The sequence below is a fragment of the Aricia agestis genome, chromosome 14 (assembly GCF_905147365.1).
Source record: "Aricia agestis chromosome 14, ilAriAges1.1, whole genome shotgun sequence".
NCBI classification, from domain to species: Eukaryota; Metazoa; Arthropoda; class Insecta; order Lepidoptera; family Lycaenidae; genus Aricia; species Aricia agestis.
The window spans coordinates 7,244,781-7,270,275 of NC_056419.1; the positions used below are offsets into that span (position 1 = coordinate 7,244,781).

The 25,495-nt window shown below is 36.4% G+C and overlaps 2 protein-coding genes across 2 annotated transcripts in view; both read right to left on the bottom strand.

Moving 5' to 3' along the window:
* Nucleotides 1–959, bottom strand: part of LOC121733739 (D-beta-hydroxybutyrate dehydrogenase, mitochondrial) — an 89,248-nt gene extending 88,289 nt beyond the window's left edge. Inside the window, exon 1 of the mRNA XM_042124089.1 lies at nt 840–959. The gene's annotated coding sequence lies outside the window, so the exon portion shown is untranslated. The remainder of the gene's footprint in view (nt 1–839) is intronic.
* A 23,274-nt stretch (nt 960–24,233) lies between these two features.
* On the bottom strand, nt 24,234–25,495 carry LOC121733922 (lipase member I-like). Its single transcript, XM_042124324.1, has 2 exons — nt 25,255–25,495; nt 24,234–25,186 (listed from the first exon to the last, which is right to left on the bottom strand). The coding sequence occupies exons 1-2, from the start codon at nt 25,493–25,495 to the stop codon at nt 24,234–24,236; spliced, it is 1,194 nt and encodes a 397-aa protein (XP_041980258.1).

Consider the following 25,495-nt stretch of genomic DNA (forward strand, 5'->3'; position numbering starts at 1 on the left):
CATTTAAATATTTCATCAAAACAAAACGATTTTGCATTGTACGTAATACAGTAAATTCTCTCTCCGGTACACGCGGTACAGTCAATTTACATGAGATATTTTTAAATAAACTTTCTGTAGGAATGTGAACTTGAGAAATGATATACGCTTCTAAATAAAACATTGACTTTTCAGCAAAGCGGTTAGGAAAATACTGAATAATATTTTGGCATAAGTAGTTTATAAAATGAAAATTTTACATTAATATTAAGATCATACAACTTTTTTAACGTTTAGTTATGTTATTGGACTGTAATTTCAAGTTAGCACTTTAAATGTGTTACTCTCATTTTAGATAATTAACAAAGATGTACTTATATTTCCTAGTGCATGCCTAAAGTAAATATTTTAAAATGTAACTTATAGAACGATCTTAAAAAATAACTTTTTATAGACAAAAATCTTTTTTTTTGTAACGAAGAAACTCTGAAACTACTGGATCGTGTTTGTTGAAATTTTACATAGATATACGGTAGGTAACGGGAAAGGACATACAATTATTTCAAATGCGAAAAAACGTACGGTTTCGACAAAATCGCGATCGAAATCGCGAGCAAAGTCATGCGCTACAACTAGTTGAAATTGATACAACTACTATTATTGCTACTTAGCTAATAGTTTTGTGTTTCGCGACCTGAAAATGAAGCGCTTCATAAATAGAACGTTGAGAAGATATGGATTAATATAACAACTATTATTGTAACAGAATTATCTATTACGAAAACCACCCCGAGATCTTACACAACTCACATCACACCACAATTAAATTATATCGTAACCGTATCAAATACTCGACTTACTTTGTATTCACTTATGCAATACACTTATATAACACCTGTTACGTAAGTAATATTTAATTGATATGCACAACACTCGCGGTAGAGTAGGCGGTGCGCGGGAGCACGGGCGTCGTTCGCCAATCCGATCTGCAACTGCTGTTGCCAACTAAATTTTAACGGGAGATTTAATTTTAAACCCAATATTATTTATCACTGAACGAACAGATCGTAAAACCTGAATCGATACGGAGTGTTTGCTTGCGTCATTAATCAGAGCTGAAATAGTGTTTCGCTAAATAATGTTTTCTCGATTTTATGTTCCTGTGTGTCCTGGCTACGCAATTGCTGCTACTCATATTTCACTCTGCAGAAAAATTTATAATACCAGGCCCTTTAGACAAGACGTTTTCTTTACCGCTTCATTATAGAATCGCCGATCAAAATGTAAGGAATTGACATAAGCTTTCGATAATAATATGAAGTTGACGTTACATTTTCATTGGCGATTCTATAAAGATAAATAAAACGTCTTAGCTAGGGGCTCTGGTTACTAAATGATAGTATGCCAACATTTGAAATATCACTGAAATTCAATTTATCAATCAATTCCCACGATGCAAAATTACGAACCGACAGACGTAAATTTATGTTTGTCAAATTAATGTCTACACTTAAAGATATTTCTATAAATAAATTGCTCTAACTGAATAAAATTTCGACAAACTGGTGACGTTCCATCGACTCTCGAGAGAATCAAGGGAAGAATAACAATGCTGACGTGATCAAAATAACAAGACTTGAACTTCTTACGGCCGCTTAGTTTGCCTTGTAAAGTGTTGCTAACGAATCGCGTCTAAACACTGCCAACTTTGATTAACTCTACAGCTCTACCTATAAATATTGCTTATTCACCTAGATTAGAGACTTAGGGCCTGTTTCCTATCTGGCACTTATCAGTAAGTGGTGAAACAGGCCCTTAAATATCGTTCGTTTGTCTATAATGTACACTATAGTAGCTACTGGATGGAAAATTTTATGTTAGATATTTCAAGAGTCAAAAAAGGTTTATATCCTTTTTTATAAAACAAGCGACTATCTCTCACTCATTTTATACAAGTGTGATCTTTGTGCGACGGCGTAAAGGCCAAAGGTACTTAGACATCTCGTATTCGATAATATTGCAGGCATATTTTTTAAATTGTATGGGATTTGATATAACGCGTCTCTTTGTGTCATGGCGCTTGCGCAGTTTAATATCAAATTATACATTTTGAACTGTAGCTAGACGCAGTATAAATTATCGGATACAAGCTTGATACAAGCTATTTTGTTACCCTAGAGTACTAAAATAGCTTGTATCCGTAGTAATTTGAAAGATGTGTAGTATGTAAACCTGTAAGGTTTTATTAATTAAGTTAAAAGTGCGATCCACACACGCTTCTACTCATTAACCTTTCGTTTCGGAAACTTCAGTTTAATGAAGTCGAGCGATTAAATTATCAACAGGCACGGCGTGCTCACTCGCTTCTGCCAACTTCTTTATTCGGTTAATGTTTTCGGCGAGCTTTTCGTCGGCAGCTTATGGAATTCGCCGTACTTCTAATGTGGATTTACGACGCGTACCATAAAGCGTTTTACGTCCGCTATAAAAACTTCCATTTCGTGAAAAACGAAATATGTTAAATGATCTGACAGCGCGACCGTTTCGATGCATCGATGCTGGAGTGTCGCTTACCCTTAATATTGGATAAGTGGGGGCATTATGCCGATTGGACTTTGGGTTGACTGATGAATTACATATTCAACAGGAGTATGATTGTAAGAGGTTTGTTTGTATATAACCTCTTCATGCTTCACCTGCTGGACCGATTTTAACAGCTCTTAATCAATATTTAAGACCAACCGTGATTAAAGCTATCCTTATCCTAATAAATCAAAGTATCTATCTCAAAGGTACTAAATTTCATCAAAATTGGACAGACAGAATTTCTGTGATTATTATAACTACTATCAAACTGTTATCCTACTAATATTATAAAGCCGAAAGTATGTGAGTTTGTGAGTTTGTATGTTTGTTACTTCTTCACGCTTAAACGGCTGGACCGATTTCGACAAAATTTTACAAGGAGGTAGCTGACATCCTGGATTAACACATAGGCTACATTTTTAATCGACTTTCAAAGTGGAGGAGATGTTATGTTCGTTTTCATGTGATTTTTTTTGCTCAACGATTACTCCGATATTTGTGAGCCGATTTCGACAAAAATTTACAAGCTGTTAGCTGATATCCTGGACTAACAAATGGTTAACATTTTTAACCGACTTCCGAAATAGAGGAGGTGTTATTTTAAATTTTTTAAATTGATTAATAGGCTTTCGCCTTGTCTCCTGCTTGGGGGGGCTGCGCCCCCCCTCAACCTCCCCCCCCCATCCCTCCTGAATCTGTTGCTTTTAACGAAATGGTATTGCGTCGTTAGTGCTGAGTTTTAATTATCCTTTTGATAAACAAATGAAGTAATTTATAAAAGTGATTTTATTCTAACCTAAACTAAACATACGGATTTCGAGTGTTATTTGATTAATAGGCTGTCTTCTGCTTGGGGGGGCTGCGCCCTCCCAAACCCCCCCTTGACCTCCCCTGGAACTGTTGCTTTTAACGAAATGGTATCGCGTCGTGCTGAGTTGAAATTATCCTTTTTACAAAGTACAAACAAACTTAGTTATTAATAATTATAAAAATTAATTTATTGGAAACTCTTGATGCACTCTAATATAGCCTTTCTGGATAAATGGTTTAAGATTTTTTTAAATTGGATCAGTAGTTAATGAGATTAGCGCGTTCAAAGAAACAAACTCTTCAGCTTTATAATATTAGTATAGATGTGCCCTCCGTCTTTCCCGTCCTCCGTCTCATAGTCCTTTACACTGCGAAAAGTTGGAAATCGTTTCAGAAACAGCAAAGTTAATTTAATCATAAATCATAAAAAAATCACATCTGAACATAAAATATACATTATCTATTATATCTCCTTAGTTTTGGAAGTCAGTTAAAAACAATAACATATGACAGGATAATCAACTTCCATCTCTCAGTTATCAAAAATTGATATTTCCGATGATCAAACTCAATTCATTTTGTCTCTAATTACAAATAGTTATTTGTAATGTAAACTAAATTGTGTTTTGATAGGTCAATTAGTTAATTGACCTATTAAAACACAATTTAGTTTACCTAATAAATCGCGGGTAACACCGCGGGGCACAGCTAGTACTTAATAAATTATAATTCATGTATAATTCAATCAATTACAAAAGAACACAGTCAAACAAATATTTTTAATTAATTTACAATACAATATCCAGTTGTACCTCGGGCAGATGAAAAATACATATTATATTATCTATTGATTGGTATTTGATGACACACCCTAGGGGGCGAATACATGACATTTAACGAGTTCGAAATGTCCAAAATTATATTTCATGTTCAAACCCTCGAAAGTCGAGTATTCCCTAAAGCTTAGAACAAATATTGCTGAAACAGATTTCATACCGAATGCCACACAGAGCTAACAATAGGATTTTTCGCTTCAGTTTTATTGATTTGTTGACGGGTTATGAAATGGACAAAAGACCGAATTGTCTATTCACCTATCGACAAACATTTGAAATAGGCGACCTCTAGCATTTACGTTTTTTTGAATGCTTGAAATATCCTATCATAGTTTGAGAAGTGATGAAGCCTTTTATTTTTTTTAATTGTTAATGAAAAATTATTATATTTTGTTACTTACTGTTTACAAACTTTAATTTTTACTAACTACTAGCTACTACTCTACGAGCTCGTACTTTTGCTGAATATGTTGCTGCTAAGCTATAACAGCAGTTATTATCAGCAAACACACGTATGCAAAATAGTAATTTATCTTATTATAATAATTTAATATTATTATTATTAACTAATATTAAGTAATAATTCCGCCATAATTCGCACAAATATTACCCGCAAAAATTAATAAGCACCCTAATTCTACAGAAACTTTATAGAATCAGAGTCTGTAGGCAAGACGTTTTATTTATCGCTTCGTTATAGAATCGCCGACCAAAACGTATGGAATTGACATTAGACGAATTGAACGTCAACGTCATATTAACGAACAATTCTATATATTTTGGTCGGCAATTCTGTAAAGAACCGATAAAAAAAAGTCTTGAAAGGGCCAGGTAAACTAAGCTAATTTCTGCACATTGCACGCGATTATTTTACAATAGTCGTGACTCGTCGAGACGATTAGATGGCAACAAGTTAGTCAATCGAAAACCAGAGACAGGCATTCTGTGTACGGTAAAGCCTTAATTTGCATTTGCATTTGAAATAGAAATTTATGCGGGTGTAAGCTCGCAATTTATATGTATTCACTGCAGAACCGCCCGCCCGAGCCCCGGGAAGAGTAAGGACATGAGTATTATGACTTGGTAACACTCTTTAGCCATCATCACAACATGGAATTTGAAGGGAAAATCAATAACGTATAATATGTAAATCGAAGTATGTAATAATAAAAACAAAATAAAATGCCAAAAATATCAGTAGTTCTTAAACAGTATCAGTAGTTAAATATCAGTAGTTTTTCTAATCATTGTAGTATGCAGTCATTTGGCTCATGATTCTTGAAGCTTGTATGGGTATTGGGTATAGTGTATGCTTAAATCTTATATCTTAAAACGAGCAATTCTTGTATATATATCTTGGAATCGGCTCCAACGATTTTCATGAAATTTAGTATATAGTGGGTTTCGGGGGCGATAAATCGATCTAGCTAGGAATCTTTTATAGAAAATGCCATTTTATTCGTGTTTTATCGAATACCAAGCAAAGCTCGGTCAAATAGCTAGTATATTGTCTATATTACAATAGAAATTTGATATTATAAGTACAAGGTGGAGGAAAAGTTTTGAAGCACATACTAAAGTTTTAGTATACTATATTCCTTCTGAATTCGTAAAAACAAAAAAAAATAGAACACGCCATTCATTTTAATTTACGGTTTGCGACAAAAATGACTTTCACAGGAAATTTATAACCGTAATTAGAGGCATGTAGGTTGTGTGCGGGGATGTTTCGGCTTTGACAATTAATGGAAACTAATTTTTAAAACAAACTCTTTATTAAAGCTTGTCAAATGCACAAAGCGTTGTTTTTCGTTTTTTTATTGAGTTGTGAATTAATAAAAAAAAAATTTGTAACGTTATTTATTAGAAAACAAACACCAATTTAACACATAACACCAATAAATAGCATATATGAGCAAATAAAGTTTTCACAACTAAATATTAGATACAGTAACGTGAAACAATTTGTGACACGAGAAATTACAGTAGATTTATCTGTTAACGTGTCAACGTTAACATATAAATCTACTGTCATTAATCAATTATTAATTATAACACGATGTACAAAGTTTCATATTATGGAAAAATAAGCAAATTTTATACAATAGTATTTGAAACCCAAAACCAAAATATCAATTCCGACTATTATTGAACTATGTTTATGTAAAACTAAAAAATATTTTACGCTTTTACACTCATGTGTGAATGTCGATAGTAATTAGTAACCTAAATAACGTCTTATTCTTTTTACTAAGGGTGGGTTACACCAACTTACTTCAACTATAACTTTAACAATAACAAAATGTCAAATGAACTGTCAAATCCCTAGTAAAAGTATGAGTGGGCGCCATATTTGACGATAACCTTAACCTTAACTACGCCTCAGGTGCAACCCACCCTAAGAAACACATCACAATCTATATTATCTATTTGTTTGTCAGCTACAGTGAAAGAAATACACAGCTTAGAGCCCAGCTCATATCAAACCTATTTCTGCTTCGGGTTTCATTCTCCGTTTCGAAAAACTTACAGAGTGACTAGTTTAAATAAGTAACGATGTAATTTCTCCTCCTGTCGTAAGTTACCACTTAATAGTATTAACAGTAAAAGTTGGTAATTAGGCGTCGAAGCCTATTTACCAATTTTTTTATTATCAACTCATTAAAGTATCATACAATCACTTTCATTAATATACATTATACATAGAATGAGATAACAATATATCTTTGAAATCTAGCTGAAACTTGCTGAAACCAACACTAGTGTATTCAGTAGTAAGAGCTTCGTAAAATCTAAATTTCCATCATCACAAAACTGTCCTTAGTCTGTTATTATTCTTATAATGTACCGTCAATTACAGTAGATTAAGTTAAATATAATACGTGCCAAGTATGCGTAACTCAGCAAATTGAGATGTTATAATTAATGTTAATTATTATTTAGCAGCGCTTATTAAACATTCATGATATTTATACTTGTCGTGGCATTTGAAAGACTTTCTTGTGTTTATTTTAAAAATAAGAAATATTACGCTATAAGTCTCATGGCAGAAACAAACATCTAGAACAAATCAGAAATATTTCTAGAACTTAAAATATTGATACTGACTAAAAAGGTAAACTCTAAATAGAATATATTGAACTCTTAATTAATTTTATAATACTTCTACATAATAAAAGAGGTCGTTTATTCTTTAGTAACTTCACAAGACGTGGAAAAGAAGCAACAAAACATTTTTAAAGAGACTTTCACACAAGTAGATTAAAATATACTTGCTTCTTAGAACGATTTCTTGAAAAGTAGTTTATTAAGAACTCAGCTAAGCAGCGAAGTCTAGAAAATCTGTCGACTTATAAAGACATCCTTAATATAAAGTTGTTGCGTCGTAAACTGCGGGATTCTCGCTCTTATTTTCCACTAAATAGAGCTCTTAATTTGAAGGACAATAACATAAATCGTATCTGCTTTGATGAGACTCCGCAAAATATTGTGGGCGGATAAATTAATGTTTTCACGGAAATAATAACTTTATTATTTAAATTATCGTACTTATTGCTGTGTAAAGATAAAAATAATATTTTAAAATGCTCCTTTTAGAGAGTTTTAATATTATTTTAGAGTGGTCCAGACATCATTAAAAGGAAAATGTTATAAGATATTCTTTAACGTAGCAATAAAGTGAACATAAGAAAGTCTTGTCAGTTATAAATCATTATAATAAAGTCACTCATGGTCCGGTTTCAAGGTTTCTGAGTGCATTTTCATGTTTTATGAAAGAACACACTGAAATTATGCGGACGGAGCTTTCAATTTCCCGTTTGGTACAGTCGAAGTCCAGTTTACCACTTTCCGACTTTATTTCTTGGTAATAAGGACCAAAAGTTGCAAATGTATCTATCTTGAACACACTAAATGGCTCTAAGAAATTTGCTGGTATATGAGAAAACATCAAATGTATTGTCCGAGAAATCGATTCAGACGAGGGACCTACGTTATTTGGTTGCGTTAAGTCAAATCAATGTTATTCATGATCTATTGGCTGGATGGCTTACTCCCGAAACTGATATCGATTTCGATTTTCGATTTCAACGGTTTTTGACACTTTAGACATGCTTTAGACATCTAAAATAGCGAACGATCGTGCTGCGGATCGGTTTGAAACTAATTCAACCTCAATGGATTTTGCTATTCCTGACAGCTATGCTAGCGCACGATCGGGATGTGGCTCATTTCAGCATCAAAACATTCGCCAAATCGAAATCTTAGGTGCTCGCGAGAAACAAAATTGTCTGAGAATCGAATTTCAGATCGTTTACAAACGTCAAATTTCACGGTAGAAACAGAGGCATCGACATAGATTGAGATCGATTGTTGCCGAGTTAGGTAATGTAAACGTTTTTAAAGTCACTATGGTATCGATTGTATGGTGTCGTTTTATTTTTTGTTGATAATAAATATTAATTCATTATTATTTTAACATAATAATATAGCTCGCCTGCAAGCTTGTTTCATGCGATTGATGGCACCTCCAATGTATCTCTACAGCTATACAGTCCCATTTAAGTTTGGTATCGTGCTTAGCTTGGCTCGCCCGCATGTACCCTTTTGCGATTCCTGGATTTTCTTCCAGAAATCTCAACAACATTTATAGGTTTTTTTTTTATGAAAGAAGGGGGCAAACGAGCAAACGGGTCCCCTGATGGAAAGCAACTTCCGTCGCCCATGGACACTCGCAGCATCAGAAGAGCTACAGGTGCGTTGCCGGCCTTTTAAGAGGGAATAGGGTAATAGGGGAGGGTAGGGATGGGAAGGGAAGGGAAAAGGGGAGGATAGGGAAGGGAATTGGGCCTCCGGTAAACTCACTCACTCGGCGAAACACAGCCGGTCGAGCCGGCCCAATCGTGGCGAAGCATGGCTCTCCCACGTATAAATAAGTAAGGTGCGTCGGACGGACCTTTATTGTCCAAATAAAAACTAACTTTTGATGTCTACAAAATATATTAGAATATGTATAGGTACTTATGACAATGTTAAGTGTAACTACAAAAGAGAATTTACATATTTGTTTAATGTCAAGATGTTCCTTAACGAAAATAACCATTTTAAACCCACTAAAGTAGAAAATGAGCACATCCATCTAATGTTTCTAAAGAAATGTAATTTCATGGTATGACGAAAAAACACAAACATTACATAATATTTCATATTTTTCGTAAGCTTCTAATAATTTTAAATAACAATACAACGTTGCCATAACGACGTTGACAACATCTTGATTTTAATACGATTTTGTTCCGGAATTCCTACGCGTTACAATGACATCAAAAACGAAATCGAAATCAGACTCGTATCAAGTTGATATCAGTTTCGGGAGTAAGGCACCTGCTAAAAGCTAAGCTTGACGTAATCCGACCAAGTAACGTGGGCAGTTGTTACACAATAGACATAAACAGGTTGTTATCTGCCTAGTTACGTTAGTAACATAGAATATCATTGTCTGCGTATAAATAAAATTCTCTGATTGTACCATAGAGCAAATTGATTCCTAGGCACTTGACAGACCAACGTCATTTGGTCGGATCACGTCAATTCAATGTTAATTGTGATCTGTCGGCTGGGTTTGACATAACTCGACCAAATTACTTAGTTCCGCCATCTACCTAGGAATCAACTTCTCTGATAGTACATAGAATCGTATTTTTAAAATCATACAAAATTTATATCAAGTACAAAGATTGCCGTAGGACAATATTAACGTGGTTTAAGTACATGTGTCATGGAAGTCTTATATACTGCCCCCTCGAACGAGAACGGAAACTACTTAAAGTTTGGATTAAAGCCGTTTGTGCTAGTGCGGGCTTTTCATAACTAAATAACAGTGACGATAAGTTTTAATGAATATGTATTTTGTAGACCATGTAGTATTCATCAACAACAATATTATTTATATATTATAAATAACTGCGTTGCGCCAAAATTAGTTTAACGCGCTGGAACCTTACATTTTTCCGGGATGAAAAGTGTCCTATGTCCTTTCCCGGTACTCAAAGTATCCCCCTACCAAATTTCAGCAAAATTGGTTCAGTGGTTTCGGCGTGAAGAGGCAGACAGACAGACAGCTGATAGATAGATACACTTTCGCATTTATAATATTAGTATGGAAGTATATCCAGTCAGCTCAGGCTATTAATTAATGCTTCAGAACCTTCATGTAGCACGGAAATATGTTATTTTCATGTGGAAATTCATGCAACCACATATAGATTATAGCTATAGGCCTAGTCACTAATAGAGTACCTAAATCAAAAGAAAATATCCACGTCTAGGGTATTTTCACCCTCACGCAGCATGTGACAGTGAATTTTCCAATTTCATGTTTTTTCTGTAATTTCATAACCAGTATTTTAGATGTCTACGATACAGTATAATATAGTAGACCATCTTCTTTCTTGATCACCAAATCGGACACAGTACAAAAGCGTGATTCCTAATTTCTTTAGCTTGCAGAACAATAAGGTGTCGATTATACATAATATACTTGTATTAATAATACCAATTAGATTTTAAAGACGCGGCTAAGTTACCCTACTGTATATATTATTTGTATTGAGGCTAATCATACCATGTCGCGTAGTCGAGAAACTAGTCTCTGTGTTGCCAGAACCAGATTAATGAATTAGTGGAGCAATATGGAGCAATCTATATATTAATTAATACGCAAGCGAAAAACTTTGTATCCCTTTTGACGAAAAATGCGGAAAGGTAGGTGAATGAAATTTTGCACAGAAATAGTTTATATGGTGAAGGAGTGCATCGAGCTAATATTATTTTGAAATTATGCTTTTATTACACATTTTTTAACAAATAAAACATTACGCACACTACAATACGCACACTCAAGAAGATGACAGATTTTTGAATGACATACCTATTACAAACGAATTATACTCTTTTATTTATGGTTGAAGTCTGTTGACAAATTGAAAATGGATTATAGTTTTTTTTATTGAATCTTAGATACGAGTACTATTAGACAATGCTTACACAGCCAGTCTGAGATCAGCTGAGTCCCAGTGTCAATATTTTTTTTATTGATTAAACGTTGTATTCCTAATGTCGTTGAAACTAAGGTCGAATTTCGACCATTGGGCGATCTCTAGTTTCAATAAATTGCGGCAATTATTTCGGCGATATTGCTTCTAATTGCTCCAGATATTTCATATCGCTCAATGTCGCAGATAAGTATTGACGAATATACGATGGGCTGGGAAATTCCAGCAATATTGCTGCTTGTTGCGACTTGTTGCGCAAATTGCTTGATGTTGTCGTGACGTCATAGTGGACGAGAATTGACTGGAATTGAGCAATTTTAGTGGCCCGTATAAGCAAGCGCACCTTTAAATGTTTCAGTTAAGCTACTGTATACTTTAGTAGTGTGTCTATGATGAAAAGTGGCGACCGCGTCGGGCGCTTGAACCGCTGCCAGAGCGCTACTATAAATAATTCCCACCTTGCACTATCTCCTGCAAGATATTTACCAGATCGCGAATAATTTAAACTGCAATTAAGAAGTAATCTATTCGAAAGTCAAATATGTAACAAAGCCGATTGATAGATCAACGCATTAGCCAATAATTATGTCAGAATCTTGGAATTTTGCAGACATGTTTCGCTTTGAGGTACCTACTACGACTACATATCCACTTAGATAGGATTTCATGGTTCCGGGGTGTAAATCCGCATCGAAGGTATAGTAAGTATGTCAAAAATCTTAAAAAAGGCCCACAAAAAACCGGAGATTTTGAAGACAATCTTGAATTCAACACGTATATTTTTTGAAGTTTATTTTTCTATAAAATTTGTTACGATTATATCAAATCAAGTGAAACCAGAAACCATAAATTACATTGTATCGTTTGCAAAACACAATATTTTGGAGCTAAGCTTCAGTAACAAACGCGGGAACTGAATCGTCCTGTACGAAATTTAAAGTGTTCGCCGTGTTAACAAACGGCACGTTAGGCAGGGTTGCCAGATGTGAAAAGTTAGTTTACCAATGCGAGGAAGGGAACAGCGGTGCAGTTGCCAACCCTGTAGTAGCGTTGGTAAAAAATGGACAAGAATCGTTTCACCGGAATTGTTTCTGGAAACTTTACGCCCAGCTCCCGTACAAGCCAATATTGGAGATTGGCGATTGTGAGTTATAGAATTCAGGTCGCTAGCTGTATAGAAATATTTATATATTTTTACAGAAACATGTAGCTTTCAGATTTTTGGAACAAATAAATAAAATGTTGACGATCCGCTTTTAATCTGTTTTAAAAAATGAAATCCGGAAAAACATCAGAAACCATTGAATTGAATAATTGAAAATTATGTAATCTCTTACTACGAAACCATCCTTTCTGCCAAAGGATGGTTTCGCAGTAAGAGACCGCCGCCTGCCAGACCTCATCGCTCTCGAGCATGCAGCGGAGAAAACCTAACCTAACCTATTTAAATAGCTCTTAATAAGAAAAATCCACACTGTCTGTCTTCTCTTATCTTTCTCTGTTACCTCTTCACGCCGAAACCACTGAACCGATTTTGCTGAAATTTGGTATGGAGATACTTTGAGTCCTTGGAAAGGGCATCTAGGATACTTTTTATCCCGGAAAGATGGTTCCCGCGCGTTAAACGAATTTCGGCGCAACAGAGTTGCGGGCGTCATCTAGTTGCCAATAATTATTGTGAATACAAATGCTACATAGCAATAACAATTGATGTGCGTCGTAATATCGAAAGAGAATTTGAAGTTACACCGTAAAATTGACATTCAATAATGTTACGAATGCGTAGGCGTCAATTGTTCTAGCTTGTGCTTGTTTAAGTCCACGTGCTTATGTACTAAGGAGTAGTAAGTAAATTAACTCTACTTGAACTGAATCCCTAACCTCCTTCATTAATTACTCCAAATGTGAAAATTAAATTTCAGCGGCAAGTAGCTTTTTTCTTAGAGAATTTTATTGTTCTATTTTCGGAACTCAGTTTTGTTCTCCGCGCTTTCAATCCGAATTCCGAGCACATTTGTCGCTATTTTTGTAAATTGAGAGTTATCATTGCAAGTCGAGGGCGTATTCAAAATTTATTGTTTTTCGACGCTTATTAGGCTGTTTAATTAGATTAAACGTAATTTGCAATGACTATTAATTGTCGGTCTACTTATTTTATTTACACTGTCGACATATTTTATTTTAACTTTCATACATAATTTCATTGCAAAATTCCGGACCTACAACTATAGCTACGCAGCTCAATTGATGAAAGGAGTGTAATGATAGAGAAAATGCATACACATAATTGCACATTTCTTTTATTTGCTTGCACGCACACTTGGGCACTAAAAACTCTTCTGCTCAGCTGTGCTTCAAACTGTCGGTCTCTATCTTCGTTGGTAACTAGAATAATAATTATAAGCGGGCCCCTAGACGATCAATTTTAATGTGCAATATCACGTATTGTGCAATATTATTGACCGTATAAGGTTAATTTTGGACGCGCCCGTCTTTCAATCTTGTTGTCAAATAAGTTTTTCAATAACGCCTCCGTGGTCTAGTGGTATAAAGCGCGGCTCTTGACTCGGAGGTCGTGGGTTCGATTCCCGCATTGGTAACATGTTATTTCCAAGTTTTGTTAGGACAATGCAGGCTGATCACCTGATTGTCTGACAAGTAAGATGATCCATGCGTCGGATGGGCATGTAAAAAGTCAATCCTGCGCCTGATCTCTCGCCAGTCATGTCGGTCGTCCGTCCCACTGGGTTATGAGAATAAAGGAATAGAGAGTACTCTTGTGTACTGCGCACACACTTGGGCACTATAAAATTACTCCTGCGTAGCTGGCCTGGTTTCAATGAAACCGGCCACCGTCACTGAAACCGGTGTAGGAGCTTTTATTATTATTATTATTGTTAAATAAATATAGTGTGCGATATTGCGCAATACAATAATTGATTGTCTAGGGGGCCCGCTAACATAACAAGTTGAAGAAAATTTCAAATTTATTTTTATAAAAATTAAGGTCTTTACATCCTATTGAAATAAAGAGATGTCCAGTGCAGCGTCCGGGAAAATGTATTAAGTGGGCGCCTTCCACAGGCCATCCAATCTGGTACTAAAGAGAAATTGCTTTTCTGTTTTACTAGGGTAACATAATGTTATCGTAAATATTGTGGATACAATGTATCTTTACCTGTTTCTTGAAATATATTTTTTTATATAGTAGACAATAATTTATGATATTAATAAAGACAGGTAAAGCGTTAGATCTATACTAATATTATAAAGCTGCAGAGTTTGTTTGAAGACGAAACTCAGGAACAATGGCTCTGAAATGAAATTCCTTTTTGTGTTATCAAGGGAGTTCATATTGCATCACGCTGCGACCAGTAGGAGCGAAGAATCAGTGGAAAATGTGAAAAAAAAAAACGGGAAAATAATTCTTTAAGTCTGTGTTGGCGCAAATTCGAGGGCAACAGTTGGTTTCAAATATCAATCCTAATTATATTTTCTTATATACCTATCTATAGGTCTACCAGAATCTGATGGGAAAAAGTGAGAAACTAAATGGACTCTAGCAATGCCGGGGTACTTGTAATAAAACATTTTGATCCTTTTTTTTTCTTTATAGCGGCTGATTATGTGTGTTAAACATGCAAATATAAAAATTTATCAAATAATCAAGGATATTTTTGAAAATCTGCCATCAGCCATCAGATTCTAGTACACCTATAACTACGATTAGATTAAGATTTTATTTTATCCATGAACTACTGTAATTATATAACACAAAATAAAGTAATTTTAACAAACAGTCATTCCTTTTTAGGGTCCCGTACCTCAAAAGGAAAAAACGGAACCCTTATAGGATCACTTTGTTGTCCGTCTGTCCGTCCGTCCGTCTGTCAAGACCCTTTTTCTCAGGAACGCGTGGAGGTATGAAGCTGAAATTTATATCAATTACTCAGGTCTACTGTCCCTTGAAGCTGTGAAAAAATCAAACTTCTAAGCCAACGCAATCAAAAGATACAGCCGTTTATGCCGCAAATTTTCGACACTTGCAAGGGAATCAAAACCTACAGGGTGCTTCCCGTGAACTCAGAATCTTGAAATTTGGTACGAAGCAACGTCTTATAGCATAGATAAAGGAAAAATTACGAAAACCATAAATTTTTAGTTACATCACATAATATATTTTTTTTTAATAATTTTAAACTTACTACCCATTTCCTCATAAACGCGTAGAGGTATTAAATTGAAATTCATACCAAATACTCAGGTCTATAATACCTTTAAGCTGTATCAAAATCAAACTTCTATGTCAACGCAATCAAAAGAAACAGCAATTTAAGCTGCATATTTTGAAACTCGCAAGTACTCGCAAGGGAATCAAAACCTAAAGGGTACTTCCAGTCGACCTAGAATCTTGAAATTTGGCATGAAGCAACGTTTTATAGCACACATAAAGGAAAAATTCCGAAAACCTTAAATTTTTAGTTACATTACAAAATATATATTTTTTAATAAATATAAACTTATTACTTTTTTCCTCATGAACGCGTAGAGCTATTACTTAAACGATAAAGAGATCTTTGTCTTAAATTTATGCTCCTCCATCTTTCCCCATTGTAATGTTATGAATTTCATTTTGCAATAAAAATACCATAGTTATGACTCGATTGTCGTAATGAACGAACTTTGTAAACCTTGCAGGTTTGTACGGAACCCTCGGTGCGCGAGTCCGACTCGCACTTGGCCGGTTTTTTTATACAAAATTTTACATAATTATTATTGTCAGGGTGAAATTATAGGTAGTATTTTGTGTTCGTGACCACAATACAATAAGTTATTAGGCTATTGAAAACTAATTTTGTGTCAGATTTTGTATTTTAAACAGTAATCCGACTAATAAATAATAATTATTTATGTAATCTATACTAATATTATAATTTTGCAGAGTTTGTTAGTTAGTTTGTTTGTTTGTTTGAACGCGCTAATCTCAGGAACTACTGGTCCGATTTGAAAAATTCTTTCAGTGTTAGATAGCCCATTTATTGAGAAAGGCTATGAATAAGAATAAGAAAGAATAAGAATAAGAAAAGTTTATTTTGTACATCACACAACACAACATTTACAAAGGACGAGAAAACCAGGACACAGTACAGTACTTAATTTACATTATATTGTGTGATCTCACAAAAATGGACCCCAGCTCAGCATAAGCAGCAAGTTGCTGCACTGATTTTCTGCTGGGACCAATGAGTGACCTCACAATAATAAAGTGTGGACAATATCATTAGGAACTAGAAACATATTTAATATTAAATTAAAAATACTTAAATACTAAATAAATTAATAAAGAAAATAAGAGCTACAAGATAAAAATTATTATAACATGACGTGCGGCGTGCCTAACATTGGGAGAAAAAAAAAAAAAAAGCTGTCAATTTTCATTTGTCTATGACATTTGACGTCTGGAACAATGATGGGTTAAAACACTGACATTGGCAACTCACCGAGGCGGCCATTTTTAAAAGAAGAAGAAGAAAAACAACTATGGGCTATATTTTATCACGCTCAAACTAATAGAAACGAAGAAATAGAGGAAAATGTGGAAAAAAACGGGGGAAAATTATTTGAAAAGGCTTATTTGAACGCGCTAATCTCAGGAACTACTGGTCCGATTTGAAAAATTCTTTTAGTGCTAGATAGCCCAATAATCGAGAAAGACTACAAGCTATATTTGATCACGCTAAAACTAATAAGAGCGAAGAAATAGAGGGAAGTGTGGGAAAAACGGGGGGAAATTATTTGAAAGGGCTTATTTGAACGCGCTAATCTCAGGAACTACAGGTCCAATTTAAAAAAATCTTTTAGTGTTAGATAGCCTATTTATCGAGAAAGGCCAAATGCTATATTTTATTATTCTACAACTAACAGGAGCGAAGAAATAGAGGAAAATATGGAAAAAACGGGGGAAATTATATGAAATTGCTTATTATCTTAAGATTCTTAAGAATTACTGGAGCAATTTTTATGTTATTTGGCAAACATGAATAATAGACCACGTTAAGGGACATAGGCTATTTTTTTGCGGAAAAATGTACGGTCGCGTGAAATTCCTAATTTACGCAAGCGAAGCCGCGCGGAACATCTATATAATATAATAAAATCATAGGAAAGTCAATGCTGTACATTGAATATTTTTGTACAATAAATAATACTTGGGACTATTGATTGATCTACTATACTAACGCGGACGAAGTCGCGGGCAAAGGCTAATAAGAAATAATTTTGACACAATTAGATGGAAAGTTGTTAATGATTTTCTCCGTCTATGTTTGTTTGTTTGTTCTATCCTAATTCCTAGTCAATTCCTAGTACGTAAATTACAGGGTAAGTAGTATGTAAGTACATAATAAATTTTCATCCAAATTATTTTTATTATTAGTCGTTATTTCAACTTTTGACTGATTTTAAAATCATACTTGTACAATAAAGAATGCCAAAGCAAGATATATGCATTTACTTATTCAACATATTATAATATAAAGGCACTTGGAAAGTATTCTTGTGACGATATCGTAATCTTAGGGGTTGTATTGGGAATATCAAATGCCCCCGTTGCTGTATACTAACCTATAACTTTAAATTCAAAGGGAAAATATAGGTATAACACGTACGTACATGTCAATTATTCTCGAGAGCTTAGATAGTTAGGTCAAAAATTGTGGGTTGATACAATAGTGTATAATGTAATAAAAATTTATACGCGGGAGAGCCATGCTTCTGCACGAATGGGCCGGCTCGACCGGAGAAATACAACGTTCTCACAGAAAACCGGCGTGAAACAGCGCTTGCGCTGTGTTTCGCCGAGTGAGTGAATTTACCGGAGTCCCAATCCCCTACCCTATTCCCTTCCCGACCCTCTCCTATTCCCTTCCCTTCCCTTCCCTACCCTCCCCTATTACCATATTCCCTCTTAAAAGGCCGGCAACGCACTTGCAGCTCTCTGATGCTGCGAGTGTCCATGGGCGACGAAAGTTGCTTTCCATCAGGTGACCCATTTACTCGTTTGCCCCCTTATTTCATAAAAAAAAATAGAGTCGATTTAAATGACACCGAAGTGTATGAAACATCAGCGCAGGTGCGGTCAGCGCACAGACATAGATTAAGATAGATACCGCATGTCGCTCCATTTGTATGAAGAGCGTGCCACTTTTTTATAGCTACTGTGAAGTACCAATGATAAGAAAAGTGCCCATTATCTAGGCCAACGTTTCTATTTAAATTTCTACAGCTCAATACGGCACTTTTAGGCATTTAGGGCGTTTGTGCACTACATGGAATTTTACCATCCGGCGCGGCGCGGCATCTCACCTTATTTATATGGCAAACGTGAAAGTTAAAATCGTGAAAATAAAAAAATTCCGTGTAGTGCACAAACACCTTAGACATTTTTAAAATTCCGATTGACGTCTGATTCCGGTAGCAGACTAAAGAACAGACTTTCGAAAGACGAGCATTGCTCGTCGTTTGGGAGCGCGATATGGCACGCGAAGTACATACACATGCGGTATCTATCATGATCTACGTCTGTGGGTCAGTGTGAGACCAAAATCAGCAAAAGCTTCAGTAATGTCTTTATTTCTTTGTAAAGAAAAGTATAGAACGGCCCTGTTGTCTTAAGCAAACAAACTGAAATGAAACTACATAAAAACAGAAAATGACCAGCCACCTCTTGCAAAAACATTGCTTAGAAGATGCAACTTCGAAACAATTTTAATGGTTATAGACAGTTGCTACAGTATTGTGGCAGAAAACTGTGGCCGGGCTTCTTAGAAGGCACAGTCCAGTTACAAATTGCCACAGACCACATTACTGAGTATTTAATAGTCTTTATTTTCTTGTTGAAATATTTCGACTGTTTTCATAACCTTTTGTTGAAGTATTTTATTTCTCTGTGAAATAATAACAATTGAGAGTTTTGGGAACTCCTAAAACAGCTCTGTATTTATGTAATCAAAATATTAGGATCGCAAAAGGCAACCTCCTTTTTTTCTCTGAAAGTTGGTCAAAATGTAAACTTAACTCCTAAACATTTATGAATACATAATTTCACTACCTATAATCAATAACTATTGATAACAGCTTATTAGGTCAAATTTTAACAATTTAAATAAAGCATAATCCTTTGAAGTTGCGCGCAGATAAGCGATGCGTATTCAGTATTCACCTTTTAACCTTTCCATCGATATTTAAGATAGTAGTAGATTTATTTGATCTCTCATTATTATTATTAGGGTTTAGCAAAGGTAAATATTAGGCTACAATGATGGACCTAATATGATAGTTTTTTTCAAGACAAATGCACGGTTACGCTAACTTTCAGATGCATTTTGCACGTTCAAAGTGTCTTGAGATATTATTTCCTATAGGTAAATCTTTATATATAAAACTCAAAGGTGACTGACTGACATGGTGATCTATCAACGCACAGTCCAAACCATTGGATGGATCGGGCTGATTTTTCGCATGCAGGTAGATGTTATGACTTAGGCATCCGCTAAGAAAGGATTTTGATTAATTTCAACCCCAAGGGGTTAAAATAGGGGATGAAAGTTTGTATATAATAATACTTCTTAACGCGAGCAAAGCCGCGGGCAAAAGCTCGTGGTAATATAAACTAATAATATAAAAAAATCTACAGCTCACATATAGTGCGAGCAAAAATAATGTTAATTTAACATTTTATTATTTTTAACAATCTTATACTTTAATTATTATGATGTTAATCTATAATCCGTAGCAGACTTAAATGACAATCATACCTTGGCCTCGTAATATAATGTTTGCGACAACGGCCTTGTACGCGACTGTATAGTGTATATTTAAGTATTAAAAATGTACGTGAAAGTCTAGATTTAGATACACAATTAATTTGTACAATAAGTGTAGTGTACTGTAGTAACAGTTAAATCGAGCCCAGTAGCGCGAATTACATACGGACCCCTAAGGAAGACCGCTGTCCGTCATCGCCACCACATTCGAGGAATCTTTCTGCTTCAAATTACAAATTGCAAAACGCGGTATATGCTGAAGCATTTACCGCGTTTTGCAATTTGTATTGTAATAATTAATTTCCGTCATTCTATTCCGAACTCGCATCGATCGCGGATATATACTTTTGTAAAATAGCTATAAGTTAGTTAAATAAAATTTTAAGATAATTTTTGTTTTTTTTTTTTGAGAATCCGGGCTGCCGAAAATATAATTCGCGTTATACAACAGCAAGCAGCAGCAATTTTTTTTCCTTTATTTAAAGGCCTCACATCGTAAGATTAAGTCGGCCTTATAACAGTAATAATTATAAAAAACTTAGATCTAAATCATTTAAATTCAATGAGTGGATTTCTTAACTTAAAAATATATCACTGCACTCAGCCTTAAAATTAGATGACAATGTTATGAACAAAAAAGAACAAATTCTTACCTTTAACATGCTGTCAAGCCTGATTAATTCGTTCCTCCTTTGTTGTTCTTACGATACTCATATCCAGCAGATCGTAATCTGCTGGAGATGGACCGGCAATCGGCATGCAATTAATATTTTCAACAGTTTCGTCAGTCAAGTTAGACATTAAATTAAAATATATGCGACCAGACGTTATCCCTGGCTCCGCCGCCTTAAGAGGGCAACTAGCCCCAAAAACCAAACATCGTCCTTCTCTCTTCACACTCACGCCCGTCTTTCATATTATGCCAGGTGAAAAAGAACGACGCGGATTTATCGCCAAATTAGTTTTTTCTCAATAACTCGATAAATATACAACATTTTATGAATCCGTTAGGTCGATCTCTCAATGATAGAATTTTATACAATGTGTTAAAATATTAACTTAATTCAATGCACGGTTATGGCAATAAATGAAAAATTCGTGAAAATTAGATGCATCTTTGTGATTTTTTTCTATGAGAAAATTTTAAGATATCGTGTTTTTGCTCAGATCTAATTCTCGGAAATATAATGTAGTATCTAATTTTAGAAAATGAAACAATTCGGGGCTTATTTTCAAGTATAAAAATGAATTATAAAATCGACACTGTAAGGTAAACGCCCCCTTAAACATATCGCCTAATATGTTACTCACGGTGAATATAGCTTTATAAAGGAACAAAGAATTTTACAAATTTCTCATCTTTATAATAGTAGTGTAGATTACGCACCGGCAAATTGCAATGCGTTTCGTCAAATTTTTGACATTCAATTTCGCTTTCGAAAGAATCTAATGCACTTACCTAAACCCAGGACTGAACTCCGAGGGAAAAAGCTCTCGAAGGCTCGACAGCCCACGCAGTAAGCCTGCAGGACTTGTATTTAATTGTTAAAAAATATTATCCAAGTTCGCTGGTTAATTAAAATTCTTTAATCACCATGTTCCCGGTTGTTATTGTTTCGTTTGTTGGCGTTCGTTTGTTTTGTGTTTCGTGTGGGCTTCCCTGAATGTTTACCTGACACACAATTATAATTGTGGGTAGGTGTAATTGGGAACAAAACAAGTTACCATACAGAAAATGGTTTAGCAACGCGGTGAAAGAGGTCGGTCAAACAGTAACCACTGGCGGTACCGAACTCTAATCCAACGTTATACACATATTAAAGACCTGGTCCAGTGGTTAAGAGCGTGGCTCTAATTGACTCGAAGGTCATGGGATCGATTCCCGCGTTGGAAACATGTTATTTCCAAGTTTGGTAAGGACAATGCAGGCAGATCACCTGATTGTCTGACAAGTGAGATGATCCATGCGTCGGATGGGTATGTAAAAAGTCGGTCCTGCGCCTGAGCTCTCGCCAGTCGTGTCGGTCTTACGTCCCACTGGGTAATGAGAGTAAAGGACTAGAGAGTGCTCTTGTATACGGCGCATACACATGGGCACTATAAAATTACTCCTGCGTAGCTGGCCTGGTTTCAATGAAACCGGCCACCGTCACCGAAACCGGTGTGGGGAGTATTATTATTAAAGACGTATATAAGGGTTAAGGTCGAGGGATTAGTATTATATAGTAGGGCACTGTCCTAGCGTACAAAAGGTGAGCAGGATAGCGGTCCTTTGAATATTGAAAACTTAAGTAATTTGCATCAGTAATGAGTAGACTGTAAATATATGGATAATAAACAATTTTAAAGGCAATAACAAAATCGTTAATTAGTAACCAACCACAATATTAATCAAAATTAAAAGTTACAGTCAGGACATGTTATTTTATAAGTATTGATTATCCACAATTAAGTATATAATCACAATCCTATCATACTAGACGTATTCGCTGTGCCCCGCTCCGCCCTAAATCCGTTCGCCAACCGAATAAAGAGTTATGCAATAATACTTACAAACCTTTTATGCGCACTAACCATGTGCAAAATTGTAGAGTTGCAAAAATATTATCTCAATTATCTTAAGTTACCTACTTTGCGGTCGTAACTTTCAAAAACCGGCCAAGTGCGAGTTGGGCTCGCCGATGAAAGGTATCACAGCAGCAATAAGGTTTATTAGTTCTATTAAATTAAAAGTTTTTTACCGGAGGCCCAATCCCCTACCCTATTCCCTTCCCTACCCTCCCCTATTCCCTTCAATTCCCATCCCTATCCTCCCCTATTACCCTATTCCCTCTTAAAAGGCCGGCAACGCACCTGCAGCTCTTCTGATGCTGCGAGTGTCCATGGGCGACGGAAGTTGCTGTCCATCAGGTGACCCGTTTGCTCGTTTGCCCCCTTATTTCATAAAACAAAAAAAAGGTTTTTGATTTATTTTTATATTTCAGTATGACCAATTTTCGTTGGTAGTTTTTATAGTAATGTAGGTACATCATATATTTTTTTAGAATTATCTTATACTTTAGAAGTTAGAGGGGGGGGGGGGGACGACGACATACATTTTACCATTTTGGAAGAGTCTCTCTTAGAAAAAAAAAATTAGAAACCTCAATATGGTTTTTGAAGACCTATCCATAGATACCCCACACGCATAGGTTAGATGATTTTTTTTTTCAGTAGTACCTTATTATAGTAAGTATACTTTTAATTTTTTTTTCCATTTTTGTATCAAAATCTTAATGTGGTTCACAGACTACATCTACTTACCAAATTTCAATAGTATAGCTCTTATAGCTTCGGAGAAAAGTGGCTGTGACATACGGACGGACAGACAGTTCCGTTTTTTGCCATTTGGCTACGGAAGCATATAAAAGAGTTAAGTAATACAATTTTTGTTCTCGCAACTTGTTAGTTACGTGCGGTTCCGCATTTTAGATTGAGCCGCTGCCGTTTGTCGTATTCCGAATTCGTTTCGGTTTAAGCTAGTTACGAAATCGTGACGTAAATAAGCAATAAACAGCATATTTAGTTGCAAACCTTAGATAATGTAAGTTACATCATTTCCGTTTCACACTACTAACAATGATGTTTTAATGACATTGTAATGGACTGTACCTGACTAAAATTATTGCAAGACCTGCCTTGAAATAACAAAATACTCTGTGAATAAAAAAGGCCGTAACGGAGTGTTTGTAATGTATAGTCTTGAGTCTTGAGGAAAATTGACTTTATTAGCGTAATCAGTTTCCGATTCGTTACAGCAAATTGATGAAATTATGGCGACACTTTTCTTATAATCATCCAATGTGTCTGAGCACTAAAGAATTATGCTATGTATTATTATTATCATAGAAGTTGATTTATAGGCAGACCAACATAGGTAGACCAACATAATTTGGTATGTTTATGTCAAACCCAACCTACAGAACACTCCCATTGAATAAACATAGCCCGACCAAAGACTTATCTCAGTCATCTGCCTACAAATCAATTACTTTGATGGTACTTAAGTTGAATTAAACTCTTATTTACAAATTAAAAACAAAATCACAGATAATTTCGTTAATAAATTATGGCATCACATTTATTTCGTGTTCTATTTACACGCACTAACTAAAACTAAGACTATTAAGCCACATGTCACTAGATTGTAGGTTGACGAACTTGGTCCCGTTCATGCCGAGCGCGAAGGGCGGGCTAGCCGACGTCCGCAGGTAGTAGAGGCCGCGCGTGGACGCCGAGGAGCCGTAACCCAACACCGCGTACTGCTGATCGGCACACGCGTTTGACTCGAACTGCTGCCAACTCTGGCACTGAATCGCCACGAACGATTTAGGGTTTTTAATGCTCTCCGCGTAAATTTGGGCGGCTCGCAGGTGGCTGCAGGACGGCATTATGCACCCGGGCTGCTGCGGTCCGCCCCCGTTGATGTAGAAGTCAGCGTGGCCGAGGGGCTCCAGCACCCCCTGGACCAGTCTGTTCGAGTGGAGCACGTCGACATACGCGGCGTCCATCTTGTCCAGCCTCTGATCCTGGTAGGCGTACGTGAAGCATGGTCCAGCGGGGTCCAGCCCGGTAATCCGGCCGAGCGTAGTGCCCTTGTATCTGTGAAAGTATTTCCCCGCCCAGCCAGCGATGTGTGCCCCCAGGCTGATTCCGATCAGGTGGAAGTCGCTCGCGTGAGCCCCGAAGTTTTCCAGGTTGGCGAGCAAATTCGCGAGCCTCTTCCCCATGAGGCGGGAGTTGTGCACCGACAGGATGTATCGCTTATTCAGCATCTCCTCGGCGTCGACCAGCAGTACGTTGAAAGACTTCTTGGCGACGTACGCCTCGGCCACGTCCATGGACACCGCGGACTGGGAGCGGTCTCGATACCCGTGGATGATCACCTTCGTCTGCCTCGCTATGTCGAACTCGCCGGGCCGCGTCAGCCCGCGAAAAGCCTCGTCGATCGGGTACGATTTCACCACGTCGTCGTCGGTAATCTGCACGATTTTCATGGTTTTCAGTATTTCATTTTGGGTGCTCAGCGAGTTGTACTGGAGGTCGAGGATCGCCCTACCTGGAACGAGAGTAAAAGTGAGGTCAGGTCGCACGAGCCAGCCGGGGAGGTCGAGGACGTCTACTCACATGCGCCGGAGAGGCGGGCGTACAGGCTCTCGGCCAGGCTGAGGTCGGCGCTGGTGGGCGCGACGGGCGCGACTCTCGCGGTGAGGTAACAGATCACGACCAGAAGCACGGTCACGCGGTAGCAGCTCATGATAACGACGCCCCGAGACGGCCCCCGTATCACTGCCGGCGAGAGAAAGGTCCGGTTGGCGGTCGCCGGCGCTCGAGTGGGGATGAAGGTCTGAGGCCGCACAACAAACAT